Below are 17,991 nucleotides of genomic sequence, written 5' to 3' on the forward strand. Positions count from 1 at the left end.
AAACACCAGCACAAGTTTATCCATCCCTAAAAAACAATTACCTCCTTCCTAAAATGTCAGACTAGAAGGTAATTTAGATTAATAAATCTAATCCAAATGAATAACTCTTGTACGGTACAATTTTTCTCTTTTAGAAGTGTGAGAATCAATCAACTAAATAGCAGACATACTAAAGACTGAAGATCTTCAGTATTTTTAAAATTGGACATTACCAGACATATGTAAACGATTACTTAAAACTGAGGAACAGTCTTAAAACTTTAAATAAAAATCCTTTCCTGCTTACCAATAAATGTGGCAGAATTAAAAAAACAAAAACTAAAAAACCTATTTTATTGATCGTCCTCTCTGTGTATGTTCTAATAGGTGGGGATGCTCCCATTCAAAGAATCCATTATTAACCTAATATTCTAATAGAGGAAGAGGGGAAAGATACTCATCACTTTCTGTGAAACAAATATTCATCTATCAACTTAAGACCAAATAAGAGCAAAATAGGAAATTCAGAAACAGAAAGATTTTTGGTTTATATTTCACGATGGTGCGGCTGTTCCAACCTTATAAAGTAAAGCTGTCTGCTTTCCAAATTCCAAAAATTAAAATATTCCCCCATCTAACCATACTAACCAGTGCCCTTTGGTTTCTTTAGAACAAGGAAGGGTTAAAGGGTTACCAATTATGTATGTAGTATTTTGATTTGGGGACCTTTCACAGACACAAATCATACCGTGTGGCCAGACACTTATTTTACAGAAGAGTTTAAATATTATGCATCAGCCAAATCAACTTATTCTACCCACCCTGCTGGAGGGTAAAAACTTAATATCCATTAAACTATTTCACTTGACAGGATGTGTCTATCAATAATAAGTAGCTTAGACAACTTTCACCAACAAGGTGTCTAGTTTGGCTTTTAAAATGGGAAAAGCATACATTTGAAAAGTAAATATAGTTGAAATTATAAATTGGTAATAATTTGAACCTAATGAACCATGCAAGGAGCAAGAGTTAATAAACCAATGTGCTTTGAATTTGTTCAAGTACTGATATTTCTGTATATAAAGATTTAGCATATATATAACAGCTATCATGAGAAGTGAAAAGATTTTTCCCCAAAAATGAAAATATTAAAACTAAGTTAAAATACATAAAGTAGTTAGTATTCCACACAGCATAAAATTCGACAAATCAAAGTTTACATGTCCCAGTTGACCATGTGTGAAAATGCAAAGCAGGTATTAAAACCGATATGTCCAATATTTAAAACCAGTTTATAATTGGGGGAACATCTAAATCCTTAATTAAAAAACACAAATGAAGTGAAAGCTTTAAACTGGTACACACTGTTCACACCTATATTTCAAGTTTGGAAATGCATATTTGCAAGCAGCAATACAAAAGTATTCATGAAGAATGCATAATCTCTGAAAATTATGAAAACATCCCTGCTACCAATACATTTCTAAATACAAAACTGACTACCATATTTGTTACTTCTGTGTAGCAAGAGAAGTTCATTTTCAAAACAGATAAAATTCAGTCTTTAGGTGTGAATGGTATGAATGACAGTCTTTTTTCTTTTTCTTTTTTTTAAATTTCTTAAGTTGTTTGGAATCCTTAAGCATGCAAAAGCTTTGAACAGAAGGGTCCACAAAGGAACCAGGGTTGTCTTGTGGCATCCAGTTAAGCCAGAGCTGGGAATGCCTCTGGGTCATCCACGTCAGGAGCAGAAGCACTTGACTGAAAAAGAAACAAATCAAAATCACCCACAATTCTTAAAAACCCACTGCCAGTGTAAACGTTTAGACAAAACTCTAAAAAAATCTTGATGTTAAAATACTAGGTAAAATGTATCAAAGCTTTTACTTATAAAAGGCAAAATTATGGATCAGAATAGGACTACAATTTGCAATGAGCCTTGTCTTGAATTTCTATCAAGACCTATTTTCATTCTCTAGTAACAGTATGGGTTGTTTTATTTTTCAAAAAACCATGGGATATGAATTCTTTGTTCAGCATTCTTGTACTTTTTCCACTCGCTAAACAAGAGTTGCATCAATGTGAAAGCATGCTAAGAAATCAATTTAACATTTATGTAGTACATTCAATGTTTAAAAAAAAGGAGCCCCCCCCCAAAAGAGAAAGGGGTCCCAGGTCACAACTGTTATTTATAGCTTGAAGTACAAATAACAACAAATCTAAAAATAATGTATTGAAAAAGGCCATAAACACAACATTGGCCTTAACAAAAAAGACTGATGTCAAAGGAAGAAACAAAATATCATTACACTGCCACTGAGGACTTTAAAATCTATATTAAGTTAGCACTATAATCAGACTCAAGTAAATGGGTCCCCAAACTTGTTTATCAGGTGTTGAGAATCCAAGAGGACATTATGGTTGTTTCCAAGCTGGACCATAAGAAAAAAATGAAATAACCCAAAGGTTACCTCTAATACTTTAGCTTAGTAATAGCCATTAAAAGCAGACTTTGGCATCAGACAGACCCAACTTCACGAATATCAATTACTTAGGCAAAGTATTTCATTAGGAACTTGTTTTGTGCTACGTGTTGTGCAAAGCACTGGAGAGATTATAGAAAGCAAGACAAAAATGACACCCAACTCTCACAAAAGAGTCTGGTAAAAGAAATCAAGAACAAAAAAGGTATCAACAATAATGTGAGTGTCACACAAGGAATTTTACAATGAACATGCAAAGGTTACCAAGCCGAGACCTAAAAAGCAGTTAGGCATTAAATTAAAAATATCATCAAAGATGAGTATATTTCATATCAATTTTTCCAAAGGCCAAAAAAGTTCACTTAATTCCCTGTACCAGAATTTCCTTATCTGTAAAACAGCGATGTCACCAAAGTGAGAATTAAACGACAAAGTACATAAAATGCCTAGCACAACACCATGACCAGCATCTATTAAGAACTCAGTGAAGTGTGGTAATTTAATACTATTGCCAACACTGTTCAAAAAGTCATTTAAGTGATTTAAATAAAAATACAACCTAAAATGTAGTTTCTTGAAAGTATCTCTACATCCTCTACTTCCTTTTGTCTCCAAAAGGACCAAGCCAGTGATTTACAAGTCTTTCAATTACTTAAAAGGGAAAAAGAAGTCTTTAAAATAACCTTGTCAGTCCTGCTGCCACGGTTTGGGCGTCCACCACGTCCACGCCCACCTCGTCCTCCCCTGCCACCACGTCCTGGGCGGCCAAGGTCTCCAAAATTGATCTCCAGCTGAGACGTTATATCATTTGCTGGCTTCCGGAAATGATGGTCCATAACCGAATCTTCAGCATGAGCCTACAAATTTAAGTGAAGACCATTGGATAATTAAGAGGAAAGTAATGTTTTAAGATTCCTAAATAATGAGCTTTCTCCTAAAAAGACCAAAAATCCAAACTTTACTTTGTGTGAATAAACATGTCAACTCCTCCACAGGTAATAAGTAACCATTGGGTTCTATAGTGATCTTAAAGGAAGAATTCCCTTCACTTTTCTCTATCTCAAATTTCTGTCACTTTAAATTGTAGGCGATATTGGCAATCCTCAAAGGCATATAATTTGATCATGATCAACCCAAGTGGCTGGTCCCCATCCCAGATCTACTGAATGCGACAAGGAATGAAATCTGACAAGTATATTTTAAATATGCCCTTCAGATTATGAGTGAATACCTGATGAAGACCTTTCAGAAGATGGCACGTGAGGTTTCTACTAGCGATAATACTCAATCTCTACAGGTTATAAAGAAAGAAAACCTCTGCTCTGCATTCTTCCAACTACAACTTGGGAAAAGCATTATCTCTATAGTTCTCAGAAGGGTTTTCTGTTCATATACAACTATTATGTTCTTCCACGATTGGAGAGCTAAAAATTTAAGTCAAACACTAAACACTTTACATAAGACGGGGACCTCCAAAACCCTACGCACAAATAATGACACACCTTAAATGTACTAAGGAAACCTTAAAAATACAGTCATCATGTTTGTGAAATCCAGATCATTTTTTTGCATTTACATATAAGCTATATGAGCCAGTCTAGGGGAAGCAGCAAAAATCCAGACAACTGCTTAATGCCTGATTTCTTGTATATTTAGTACGAATGGGTTTTAATCTTCTAGTGAAGCGGGAACTTCACTTATACCACTTAAAAGCACAGTTTTCTTTTCCTGAATACATGTATAATCCTCTTTTCTGAAGGGATAATCTAATGAACATTTCGTTCTAAACAACTTGTAATATTACAGCTGTCAATAACTATGCTTTAAAATACAAATAAATTTTTGTGTTTTTATCCATGTTTTTATTCTTTACATCATCTCATACCATAATTAAATGGCATCCTTTTATGCCATGCCAATCCACTTTATTTTTTTGAGACAGAGTCTCACTGTGTTGCCCGGGCTAGAGTGCTGTGGCGTCAGCATAGCTCATAGCAACCTCAAACTCCTGGGCTCAAACGATCCTTCTGCCTCAGCCTCCCGAGTAGCTGGGACTACAGGTATGTACCACCATGCTCGGCTAATTTTTTCTATATATATTTTCAGTTGGCCAATTAATATCTTTCTGTTTTTAGTAGAGATGGGGTCTCGCTCTTGCTCAGGCTGGTTTCAAACTCCTGACCATGAGCAATCCACCTGCCTCGGCCTCCCAAAGTGCTAGGATTACAGGCATGAGCCACCGTGCCCGGCCCCAACCCACTTATATAGAAGGTTCTTCTAATATTAATTTTAATGGAGCCTAGAATAGAAATATAAATAAATGTAAATTCAGAAACCACCAGCAAATTAAAATCATTTTTATATATTGTCTAATTTTAAGTGCTCTTTCAAACCGAAGATATCTATTCATTACCAACTGCAAATCAAAAATATTCAGAAATAGCCATAATAAAAAATAACACACATAAAAAACAAAACAGTATAAAAAGTAATCACACAACATTTACATTCTATTTGGTATTAAGTAATCTAGAGATGGGTTAAAGTATACAGGACATATAGATTATATGCAAATACTATGCCATATAGTATATAAGGGACTTGAGCTGTTATCTACCAGGGTCCTGGAACTAATCCCCTACAGATACCAAAAGACTATCCTAGGATGAATTTACAAAAAACTTTTTTTCCCCTAGAGCAGCTAGAGAATCCTAAGTTGACAACAGAAATCTCTGCCAGCTCTGTCAATAACATGACAACTCAGTTCTCCATTTCTGAAGAAAGTAGTTTCTTCTTTTCACTAACTACACTTTGTATTTGTTGTGAGGACGAAGACATGTAAAACTTAAAGATCTCTTAGTGTTATATACAACAAACTTAAAGACCTAAGTATTTAAATAAGGTCATGTATGCCAATAAGACCAGATATAAACAAGTATCCCTATCACAAAGGTCATGTACACCAAACATGTAAAGGTGGCTTTATAATGAAAATGCCCTGGTTTCAAAGTTATTCATAACCAATTTAACATTTGATAATTCAAATTCGTAATCACATACATTACCTTGTATAATAGTTATTTCTGAAAAGCTCAATGTAAAAAGATATTTAAAATTGGAATATCTAACCTGTATCTATAAAATGAATGAAAAGACTTTAGGGCATTAATGAATCACCCAAAATTACAACTAGAATTGTATTCGCATATGTATTTTGGTCTGGGAAAAAATCCAGCTGGGACCCCAAAAAAGTTACAAATAATTTTAAGGGAGGCTAGGTAAATCTTTTTCATATTAACCCAGGCAATTTAGTAATTAGTTCAAATAAACAATCTCCCCAAGACAAACTTTCATGGTTCTTACACCAGGAATTCTATTTTCTTATTCAGACATACATCTTTAAGAACAAAACAGCCAATCAGTTCTAATGGTTTCTTTTCCTCCCTTCAACTTGTCACTAAAGACATTGTCCTCATTTACTATGTTTATAAATGTTAAAACCATCTCTTCTAAATCTAAGTTTCTTTAACCTCAATTTTATGTTAAAATATTTCCAAATTTGTCTCACAGCCTTTTTTTGGTTTAAAAGATTAAAATGTATTAAGATATAATTGAATCTTTTTATTACAGATTGTCCTCACAACATTTTAACTTTACCTTTAGATGACAGAATTTGTACTCTGGATTTCTGGCACAGTCCAATTTATGATATAAATATGAATCAAGCACAAATGTCAAAAAGTTAAAGAAAGCTAATAGGAAAAAAAGTATTTAGTAGATGAAATAATGCAGTTTGTTAGCTAAAACTATAACTAAAATCTCATACTTACACATACCCTAACAGGATGCAGAAATGGGACATTCCTCTAGGAACATGCCCCAATGCTGAACTAGAAGCTACCAAATAAAAAGCCATCAATGTGACTTTCTCAAATAACAGCTGACCCTTGAACAACTTGGCTTTGAACTGTCTTAATGCCTCTGACCACCTCTGAGTCAGCAAGACCAATCTCTCTTCTTTCTCATGATACTCAAAGTGAAGACAAGGACAATTCATTTCCATTTTCTCTTCTTTATGATTTTCTTAACATTTTCTTTCTCTAGCTTACTTTACTACAGAAATATAGTATATAACACATTTAACATACAAAATGTGTGCTAAATGACTTCATGTTATATGTAAAGCTTCTAGTCAACAGCAGGCTATTAGTTAAGTTTCAGGGTAGTCAAAAGCTATACTCATTTTTGAGTATAACTGGGGGGGAGGATCAACCCCCAGGATCAACACCCCCAACCCCCATCATTGTTGAAGGGTCAACTGTCTTTTCATTAGTTTCCACGTCTGCTAAGTTAAAGAAACCCATAAATTAATTCTTTGGTCTTTACAAGGCATCATTCCACAGTCAAAAATGATATTATCATTTACTCAGAGTCCTGACCATTATGCATGGTTATAGGCAAACAGTCTCAAAAGTTGAGTACTAAATGAAGCCACTTATATTTTAGGTTAAATCATATGAAAATGCCAAGATTTCAACCTAATACCACAGTCTTTTAATGATTCCCAGTTTGGCAAGATTTCAAAAAATATAACCACAACTTTGAAAAAGAACAACCATATTTCCAAAACACTATCATACTACATACCACTTACAGCTTTTTAGAAAAAAAGAACACTATTGTATTAAATATAATTGGGAACTGACTCAATGACTAATTTTCTTATATGGTAATGGAGCTTATTTTCCTTCAAGTTATCTAGTCCAAATGATCCTATGTAAACCTTTTTTAAACAAAATATTACCCAAGTGAAATTTAAACAAAAATTATAAATATACTTCAAGTCACACCTGAACACTTTCAAACACCAGAAAACTTAATTTTACCTCTTCACTCTTTGATTTATGAAGAACAAATCCCTTCTTCCACTGGCCATCAGCACCTTCATTTGGTTTTCGGATATTAAATTCTACTTTTGCCCGGTCCTTATTTTGAATAGCCTTCCATTCATCCAAAGTCATCTCTTTTGGACCCTCTTCCTTTACCTCTTCAACTTCGTTCTCCCTGTGAAAAGATGTTCCAATTTTATACCTGGTAGAGAACTGGTATAATCTACATAAAAATATCTCAAACTTACAATTATAAGTAAGTTAATCTTGGCTGGTTGGTTATCTTTTAAAGAAAGACGACTAAGGATGGAGATACCATAGTTTGCTGTGTAACCCAAAAGTTAACATGCAACTTTCTAGAGACTAGGAATTCAGTGCTTGTTGATTAGTGCAGGGATTATAGGTGTGAGCCACGATGCAGACGTAAAAACATACACTTCTTAAAAACACACTACTGTGTTTTAAAACTAACCTCTTACATGCCTAATCCTGGGCCTATCTTCTAAAAGATACATCTTCAATTTTCAGAATTTCCCACAATATGCAACTCATAACAAATATGAAAATAACTATATAGGATGCCTGTGAACAACCAGTTTGCAAATTTTGTAAAAGAACTGTTTCTCTTATGATTTTAGCAATTAGCACTTAAAGCAAAGCAAAATAAGAGCTCAAGTTCCCACAATTCCTAAAATCTACCCACTGCAACTTATAAACCAACATGTATTACATATGGACAGGAGACTGAGGTTTCACTATTAATGGAGTTGTCCACAAAGCACACAGGTTTCAACAATTACTACCAAATTAGTTATTTCCCAATATAATTCTCAGGCCACAACTATTGAACATATCCTTTCTCTTTCTCACAGAAACAAAGCACAGCCCTCAGAATCCATTATTTTAGTCTAATTTCATTTTCCAATTGTCATCAAAAAAGTTATTTGCTATTTTGGGAGCCCTGCTTCTTTCCAAAGATAGCAGGTGATTAGGCTAGCCTTAGAGATCAAATATCTTAGCCCATGCTGCTGCCCATTACTATTTGACAAGTCCTATTTTTAAAACTTCCTAGAGTAAGTTTACATCAAATTGACTGGATTTGGGGAAGAGTCCAATTTTGTCATCTTACAGATGAGAAAACAAAGGATCTAAAAGAAGGTCCTGGTTACCCATATGTTATGATGCACCCAGGCATAGAATAGCATACGTTTTTATCACGTCATGAAGCATTGACACCTACCTTTCAAAGGTTGCTGTAAGGCGCAAATGAGAACCAAATAGAAACTGTGGAAACTATAAGGGAGTTAATGAAAGTCAGCCAAAGTTATACTTCTTATATTTATACTTCCATATGCAAGGTGCATACTATGTGCTCAGATTCTTCCCCAGAGTGAGACTGGTCTGCTCAGATGTAATCGTTATTTCCTTTAAAACAAACACCCCTAATTTCATTCCTGGGTCCTGAGCTAAGGATTGGTTTCTAGTACCCTATATCAATACATCATTATCATCTGGGAAAGTTATCATCACTCTGAAAGTGATTCAAACATGGACTATTTTTTGAGACAGTTTCGCTCTGTCACCCAGGCTAGAGTGAAACGGTGCCATCATAACTCACTGCAACCTCAAACTCCTGGGCTCAAGGGATACTCCTGCTTCAGCCTGCGAGGCAGCTGGGATTACAGGCACAAGCCACCACACCCGCCTAATTTTTCGTAAAGATGGGTTTTTGCTCTTCGCTCTTGTTCAAGCTGGTCTTGAACTTCTGAGCTCAAGCAATACTCCTCCCTCAGCCTCCCAAAGTGCTAAGATTACAGGTGAGTCACCAAGCCCAGCCCCCATGGGCTCTTTATTAATGTTACATAGGGTTCATTTAACTCACTAAATTTCATTGTTTACTATACAAAATTATGATTCCATATAGTTTTTTTTTTTGAGATGGAGTCTCACCCTGTTACCCGGCCTAGAGTGCCATGGTGTCAGCCTAGCTCACAGCAACCTCAAACTCCTGGGCTCAGCCTCCCCAGTAGCTGGGACTATAGGCATGCACCACCACACCCAGCTAATTTTTTCTGTATATTTTTAGTTTAGCTAATTTCTATTTTTAGTAGAGATGGGGTCTCGCTCTTGCTTAGGCTGGTTGGTCTCGAACTCCTGAGCTCAATCCACCCGCCCTGGCCGCCCAGAGTGCTAGGATTCAGGCGTGAGCCACCATGTCTAGCCCTGATTCCACATAGTTTTGCATAAATAAAACCTGTATTACCCCAAGTGCAAAACACCCATCAAGTATTTTTATCCACTCTCTCCACCAGTAAATCATTTTTCCCTATCCCAACAAACCCATGGAATATGATCCTCCCATCACTCTAACAGTGGTTCTCAGTAAGAGTAATTCTTCCTGAAGAAAAGGAAAAGTTCAGAAAGAGCATTCCCTCCCTGACTGATGTGAAAATGCCCTAGTTAAGAATCACTGTCCTAAATAATCTGTAATCCAAGACTTTAAACCACAATACTGTAACAAACGACTGGCATATAACTTCTGCTTGGGTTGACAGAAACTACAGGGAGACATTTAATTACTTCTACCAGCTTAACTTGAATCTTTAAAACAACTCCCACCCTTGAAAAAACAAAAACGTCAAAACCAAGTCTTCTTTCTACCTAAACTTGCAATACAAACATGAAGAAAGCTACTGAACTAAATTATGATCTTTGCTCTTCTCATACATTTTAAAACAGGCCAGTAATGCTATGTTCCAAATTCTATGTTGATGGAAAAAAATTTAGCAAGAAAACTAATTTTAAAAAGATCATGTTTTCTAGTTTTTGATGGTCTCAGAATAAAATTTATAGTTTATAACAATGATAAAACGCCTAACCAAATAGAAATAATCACATTAATATATTCTATTTTTCAAACCATTTGAGCCAAATATATACATGTAAAGCATTCTTCTAAATATTATTTGAGGGATGAGGGTACAGTAAAAGTTCTCTATTGTCAAAAAAGCCATCAAATAACAGCATTAAGTCTACGGACCATCTTATTGGTAAAAACCCAAACCGAATTCAATGCAGAGGCATTACAATTACATACAAGTCACTCACTTATTTTCAGTGTCTGCCACTGGATGTTCTTCACCTTCAGGTGTTTCCTCAGTCACATTTGATTGATCCAAGTCACTGCAATTATAAGATATTTGTTTCTGAATGTATTTTGGGGACTCTCTAAGGAAAGAAAGAAAAAGAAAGGCATCTAGGTCCATTTACATGTAACCAAAGGGTTCTTCATACAAAGATACTAAAACCCCTCACATCTCCCAAGTCTTTTCTTACTAAATTACTCCCCAGTAGACTAAGAGAAAATAATACAAGCTATTGATTAAATTAGTTCACATACTTCATACTTAGAAAATACCGGGACAAGACAGTGCTAAAACAAAGCTTTACCAAGCCTATCAAATTTTCTACCAACCAGAATGTCAATAGCTATATTAGGGACTATTAAAAACACAGAATCAGAATACACAAATAACTTCAATGTAGGATTTCAGGAAAAGCTATACATCCATATGGAAAAAAATTAATAACATACTCTGAAGTATAGAAAAACTGGTCAATTGATATGATACACTATAACTCAAAATCTATCCCATATGACATTTATCTTTTAAGATAGCAGCTCTGAAAGCATTCATTGTTGTCTCACAGACAAGTGAAATTTAATAGAGGTATGGATGAGCCTCTAGTAAGGTACAGGATCAATTTTATTACAATTACTTATAAAAAAAAATCAGAATACCAACGTTAATTCATCTTTGACAGTTCCCCAGTTGTGAGATCCGCTACCTCCACGCTTGTCCTCATGCTTCAGGCCACTGTAATGTGAAAAAGAACTAACAAAACTGAGTTAACATAATACTCTAATTCTAGAAGTTCAAATTTTGTTTATTAAATAAATAGATTAAAATATTAAAATGAAATAAAAACCAATATAAGACTTACGATCTATCACTTCCACTATGCCTATCAAATTCACGTTTTCCACGAGAATCAAATCCATCTCCTCGGCCCATTCCACGTCCACGGCCTCCTCGACCTCTTCCGAGACCACCACGACCTCGAATAGGTCGGTCAATAATCGGTCTATGATAAATTAAAAAATTTTATTTCCATGGTACCAGAAAAAGGAATAAGGAAAATCCATTCAAAGGATCAAAAATACAGAACATGTTTACTGGCTCATAACCCAACAGTAAACACATTGCTTTAGAAAATCAAAATAGTCTATTTCTAAGCATAAAGGAAAACAGAACTAGGAAGCCCCTCAACACAAGAAAATTATTTTGGTATTCCCTAAAACATTATTACCAGTACCATGTTTTCCCAAAAATAAGACAGGGTCTTATATTTATTTTTCCTCAAGAAGACACCCTAGGGCTTATTTTCAGGGGATGTGTTATTTTCCCCTCAAAGCCTCAGCTTGCAGCACGCACAGGATGGCCAGGACCTGACAGGGGAAGCCGACCTTGTTGGTGGGGATGCCTGCACGTTTCCAGTCACCTCTGGGATAGCAGAGGGACAGATGAGAAGGGCCGCTGGTCTTCTTTACTGCTCTGCGACAAAATGCATGGGTTGTGCAGATATGTTGCGAAGCCACGCCCATCACTAGGTCTTATTTTCAGGGTAGGGCTTATATTGCACAAATGCTTAGAAATCCTGCTAGGGCTTATTTTATGGGTAGGTCTTATTTTCAGGGAAACACGGTACGTACACTTTTTCATTGCTATTCATCACACATTATAATTCAATAAAACTACCGTTTACCAGTAGACTTAAAATTAAAATAGACACATCTAACCTGCTTAACAAGTAATATGTTTTGCTATAAACTATTAACCAATAATATTTTCCTTCTGCCTCCACATCTGGGGAGAGAGGGGAAAAGAAACTGGCCATCAATCAACTAGAGTTTCATTATAGGAGATCTAAGTCTGAACTCTTACCCAAAGATCTAAAGTGTGACAATGCCAAAATTCAGACATTTACCTCTGAAAAACTAACAGAATTATCCATATTGCCATCTGGCAATTATACCCAATTTATAGTTTTAATTTAAGATGTGACTCTATAAACTGATAAAACATGATGAGGTTGTTTTTTTTTTAATCTTTACCTATCAACTGAAAATTCGCCACCTTCACCCTTTTCTTCAAGTGGCTTTTCAAATCTTCGTTCTCGAGGTGGTCGCCTTTCTGGTCTTCTATCAATAATTTTTCCTTCACCCTGAAGTTGTTGATCAGGTCTTCTTCCAACACGCCTTATTCCTAAAATGAATATAAATAATCTGCATAAGCAAATTATTTCTACAACACAAAAACTTTAGGCCTAGACTGCCAAAAAAGGGTTGCTACTTAAGTCTACTAAATAGCTGTAGAAAAACGCATACATATTGGGCATCCCTAGAGTATAACAAAGTACTTTAGAGAAATTCCCATTTAAAGATAATAAACTTGTTTTAAACTTCTGTTTAGTCTGCCAAGTTATCCTCTTCCCAAAGCATTTTCTATAACTGACATGGAAGTCATTTGGGCAGTCATTATTCCACTTGTTTTTCAAGATGCCAGTCTCTTAATAAAAAAATTTTTTAAATCTATAAAGAAATTTTAGACAAGTGATATATTTTGACTTTAAAAATACCAAAGACAATACCAGCAGCCATTCATAAATAATCAAGCAAATCAACACATTCACTAGATGTGGCCCTTAAAACAAAAAGTGAAGGTCACATTATTTTATTCTATCTAATCTGAAGAAAATGCAGTAACTCATAATTCTATGAAATTACAAATCTGAAAGGAAAGCAAATGGCATTTAGGATTACTAGAAAACATGCCACCAATTTAAAATAGCTATTTAACCAGAAAGTGTCATCTTCCCTTCTATCATTTAAAAATATACAACAAGTGTTTTCTAAGTTCCTTCGGCCAAAAAAAATCAAATGGAAATATTAAAAAAAAAATAAAAAAAAATTTTAAATTCTGTGTGTGTGTGTATATATATATATATATAAACAACTGTATGTGCACACACAGGTCTTTATGTACACATACTACCCCCTCCCAACTTTTAAAAATACTATAATATAACCTCTAGGAAATAGTTTAGTTATTTATTATGGATAGAGAGAGACATTTTAAAGATATGCCCTTACAACCATCTTTGTTTTCAAAGAATCTTAAAAAAGCCAAATACACACACAAAATGATCCCTTTAAGCAGTATATAAGAAATAGGAAACCTGTGGCACTAAGTGAAGCTGAAGCATTTAGCGATTTCCTCCCTTATTGCTTTTTTCCTGTCACGCCTGAAGCCCACAAAGGCAACCAATATGAATTATCAGAATGATGGTTAAATTTTATAAATGTAAGACTGCAGGTATGCTGTGATTCCCAATTTCTGACAAAGTCAAATAGCAGCTGAAGAATTGGTTTTACAAGATCTTAAGTTGCTTCACTCTGGTTCTTTCTAAGAAAAGTGGAACACCATCAGGACACACCCAATTGTTCAGTTGCCTGTAACTAGAGCCAAACAGTAACATTTTAGGATTCACTCCCTGTAAACTCTCAGGATAGACCATATGCTAGACCTTACAACAAGTAATTTAAATAAATTTCATCAAAGTATAGCGTATTGGGGTGGAGCTATGGAACCAGTCCTTATAATGATATCCAAGCCAAACACACCCAAATGAACAGTGGTTTGCTTCCCCACCCACTATTTCAGTATTAGGCTTACAGAATCTAAAAACTTACTAAATAAATTCGCCTAATGAAAACTGATTGATATTTTAAAAACTGCCAGGTTCTTTTGATATGCTTATCTATAATTTGCAAGCTAACTGCACTAGATTCGAGGCTTTTATTATTAAACACTCACACACACCCCCAGGTCTAACATGCAGTGACATTCTATCATGTCAATTCTCAAGTTTTTCAAAAGGATAAAAAGCAGCTACAAAATTAATTCATATGACAAACATTATTACCTATCTGAAGTATGTCTAGCATTGTGTGAATATTAACAAAATCACAGATCACAAAGTCAGGCTAACAATCTTTCCTGCTATAACCAGGAGGAACTTTGTTTACAGATACATCTCCAGCGCACAGAAAATGACTGACAGATGGGTAAGATCTCAAAAGGAGCATTTTTCATCCAACATTTTCCCGGTATTTATAAGCTTGTTTTATCCAACTTAAAGGTGAGAGTGCTCTGAAATACTGACCTAAGGAAAATGTTAGGAATAGTTTTCCTAAGATTGACGAACTCAGTCCTGGTTATAAATTTAAGCAATAATTCCCCACGTTCATAACTTAAAATACTAGTTTCCACATAAGAGTTTATTTTAGATGGGCTTCATAATCAAAACTGAGGCATTTAAACCACACTTCGTGCTTTGAACATTCGAAATGAGTGAACAGATCTACCGGGTACGTTTTAGATTCATGCTTCATACTCAAATTTTCATGTACTTACTTTTTGGATTAGTGTGATCAAGGAGGCCAACTTAAACACAGTTTAAATAATTACACAAGCCAGTGTTCTTTAACACAGAAACTGAATGATTTATTCAACTGTGCTAGACTGCCATAAAGCTTAATTGGCTGAACAGATACTTGGCCTAAGTGATGTATACATGCTTTCTAATACTTCAGCTGTGCTCTTCCCCAACCTATAATTTTAACAAAAGAATTAATTACTTTGTTCTATTTACCACTTATGTCCTAGCATCTTCATTTCAAGCCTCACAAAAGTTCTCAAAAAGAAATTCCTAAAGCAAAACCTAAGTTGTTTTGGTTTTTAAAATCAGTTGAATGCTACAGAATTCAACTAAAGCTAACGAGGACGCCTTTCAGGGGCACCTGGCAGTAAGCAGTAATTTCAACTTCCAACACATGTAACGGCAACTTTAAAGAGTTACAGCTTCGATCCTATACACCTTCTTGCTATTGATCATGAATGCTTTTTCTTACCCCCAAGAGTTTCGCTCTTTTTCAACCACAACCAACCAGTAATGAGAATTATAAAAAAACAAGGCAATCCTGTGCAATTCACAGTGCCTTCGAAGCACTTTATACTGCCAGTGAAATCCAGCATGCTTCACGCACATGGGGCGGGGGGGAGCTACAGACTATAAAGAGCTCAGCTGAGACTAACGTTGTGACAGCCTCTACACCCATTTTGCCCACGAGGCTCAGGTCAGGCCACACCATAGGAAATACTGAGGTCGGGAGAAAAGATAGTGACACGAGGGCGAGCCTCATGATGTCCTGCAATAAACTAGTCTCCATTAGGAATTCCCTTTTCTGCTTAATTGAGTATAGCCAAACTCCCCTACTTCCCAACAGCTAAACTCACTCTAGCAAGTTATAAGACTATAACAGTTGAGGGGTGGAGAAACATTAAATCATGCACATGTGGCACCCCAAACTGCTGCTTACTCCACAGTATCTGATAGAAGATACCGAACGACTCCCAGCTTTTCAGTGGGGGTACTCCGCGCCATCGTGGGACAAGATGGCAGGACAGAAGCCTAGAACAGACAACAGCACCCCACAGGAGCACGCCGAGGAAGAGCTCCGCGCAGTAAGCAGCTGTGGATCCCATGCTTCTCAGTAACTACAGAAAGCTTCAGTAAGTGGCTGGCTTCCCCTCAACTCAGTCCATGCGCTAGCCCGCCAAGGAATCCGGCGGGAAGGCAACAGCCTCCCAGGGCCGCGAGCATGCTCCAGCAGCTCATCACCGGACCACGCTTCTCTGCTCAGAACCTGAGGCGGGAAGGGGGTGGCTCCGGGAACCTTGCAGGTGGTAGCCTGAACTTGGGGCTATCACGCTCCCAGCACCTTTGCAAGACCTGGCTTCTGTAGCGTGGGAGAAACGTGAGGAAATCGGCGGCAAAGTCTCCCGCGGAGCCTCTTCGCTCCAGAAACAAGTGGTATCTGCAAGTCCCCTCGCTCCTTCCCTCCATCCCGGTCTCCCCCACATTCTACCCCAGCTTTACCTTCTTTCTTAAGCGCCACGGGTGGCTGCGTCTCCTCTTTCTTGTCAACCACGCCAACGTTGGGCGGCAGCGGGTTCTTGCGGTCTTTCTGGGATTCTTTACGCAGCTGTTTGCCTGCCGCGTTGGAGTTGGTCTGGGCCGCGGCCTGAGCTGCGCTCTTGGCCCCAGGGCCCCCAACGCCGCCCCCGCCGGCTTCTTTTTTCTTGTTCTCCGCTGCCTTCAGCACCTCGAAGGGGTCCGATTCGTCGTCAAATAACTGGTCGAATCGGTTGGTGACCACGCAGCCGAAGCCTTCCTGTAAGTGCCCAGGCATGATGGTGGCTCGGCGGCGCGTTCCTCCACGGATTGCAGCGGGCCGCGCCGAGCCAAGAGCGCCTGCTTCAGCTCTTCCCACAAGATGGCCGGGCCGAGAGAGGGGGGCTGTCTTCTCTTCCGGCGCCAGGCACACATCCGGGAGCGGCCTGCGCCGCAGGGCACCCTGGGTTATGTAGGCCAGAACAGTTTCTCCTGAGGCGACTCCCTGCGCCGGGACTACAATTCCCAGAATGCATCGCGCGGCAACTCTTCGCGCTCGCCTAAGAGGCGGGACCTCACGGAGGGAGTGAAGCGTGCGCGCTGAAGGAGGGGATGCGTGGTGGTGGTGGGCGGAGCCCTGCCACCTGCTCTTGCCACCCTTAAACTCTCTAGGTCTTCGGCTACCCTGAAACCAGGAAAGCGTGACGGCGTATTTTGCTCGCGAAAGTGCTCGGTCTTTGGTTTCACTCACCCCGCCTCCTGCCCATAGCTCACTTTCCCCACCGCTCCAGGAGGGTCAAGGTGACTCCCAGACCTTACATCTGGAAATACACAAACTTCCGGGGGAGGAGGTGTTGCTGAGGTGCGGCGCTGGCCTCTAGTGGGCAGGACCCGGTCTCGGCCAAGTCCCTAGGTGCCCAGTGGCTGGAGTCGCCCTCCTTCACCCTCTATAATGAATCGAGGCTCTTCTGTTTAATGTGACGGGGACAATACTTCCTCTCAGGAGGACATGAACTAGCCAAAAAGACAACTTGAACGATCAAATGGATCTGTTGCGCGCCTTTCCCGGGCTCGCTGGCCGGGCTGCCATCGGTGCTTTAAGAGTTGTTAACTCCTGATAGTGCAGCACTAGACACTGGGCAGGTCTCCAAAAAGCACTGTTTGTGGAAACACTTTCTAGAATCATCCAGTTAATTGTCCGTTAGTGTCTGGCAAGCCAAGGTTTAGGTGGCTATGGTGTTTGTAAAATGTGCCCAAGAAATAACTTAGAGCATTTTGACTGTATATGTGCAGGGAAATGCAGTGAGGGTAGGAAAACATGTTAGCGAATTAATTTAGTAATGACTAAAAGCATCGATATTGGTTGATAATATTATAGTTCATTAAGATACTGTAGTGTCAGTGCATATTGAAACACATTTAGTAACATTGTGTTTAAATATATCAAAATTTTTAAACCCTTTGCCATTAACACAAAATATAATAGAAAATACACCTCTTATTTGGCAAGTGCTATGAATGACAATCTCAACATCTTGTTAGGTAAATCTTTTCCCTCTTTT

General features: G+C 37.6%; 1 protein-coding gene across 4 annotated transcripts; it reads right to left on the minus strand.

Annotated features, from left to right (window-relative positions):
- Window positions 1–502: 502 nt before the first annotated feature.
- Window positions 503–16,862, minus strand: SERBP1 (SERPINE1 mRNA binding protein 1). Of its 4 annotated transcripts, none has more exons than XM_075999254.1 (8): window positions 16,415–16,862; window positions 12,528–12,678; window positions 11,357–11,497; window positions 11,158–11,229; window positions 10,460–10,534; window positions 7,349–7,526; window positions 3,146–3,319; window positions 503–1,740 (listed from the first exon to the last, which is right to left on the minus strand). In XM_075999254.1, the coding sequence occupies exons 1-8, from the start codon at window positions 16,725–16,727 to the stop codon at window positions 1,684–1,686; spliced, it is 1,161 nt and encodes a 386-aa protein (XP_075855369.1). In that variant the 5' UTR covers window positions 16,728–16,862; the 3' UTR covers window positions 503–1,683. The 4 variants fall into 4 exon arrangements, with proteins under 4 accessions (XP_075855369.1, XP_075855356.1, XP_075855352.1 ...); XM_075999241.1 differs by having other exon boundaries at window positions 10,460–10,579; XM_075999237.1 differs by having other exon boundaries at window positions 10,460–10,579; window positions 11,158–11,247.
- Window positions 16,863–17,991: the final 1,129 nt, after the last annotated feature.

Source organism: Microcebus murinus, chromosome 2, assembly GCF_040939455.1.
Source record: "Microcebus murinus isolate Inina chromosome 2, M.murinus_Inina_mat1.0, whole genome shotgun sequence".
In the NCBI taxonomy this organism is placed as follows: domain Eukaryota; kingdom Metazoa; phylum Chordata; class Mammalia; order Primates; family Cheirogaleidae; genus Microcebus; species Microcebus murinus.

What these genes read in the sequence shown, in the direction of transcription:
- SERBP1 (XM_075999237.1), bottom strand. Translation starts at nt 16,727, where the DNA reads ATGCCTGGGCACTTACAGGAAGGCTTCGGCTGCGTGGTCACCAACCGA. An exon ending in GTGGCAGACACTGAAAATAA is followed by an intron (nt 7,527 to 10,459) that starts GTGAGTGACTTG and finishes ATCTTTTCACAG; the next exon opens with GGAGAACGAAGTTGAAGAGG. An exon ending in ATAAATCAAAGAGTGAAGAG is followed by an intron (nt 3,320 to 7,348) that starts GTAAAATTAAGT and finishes TTAAATTTGTAG; the next exon opens with GCTCATGCTGAAGATTCGGT.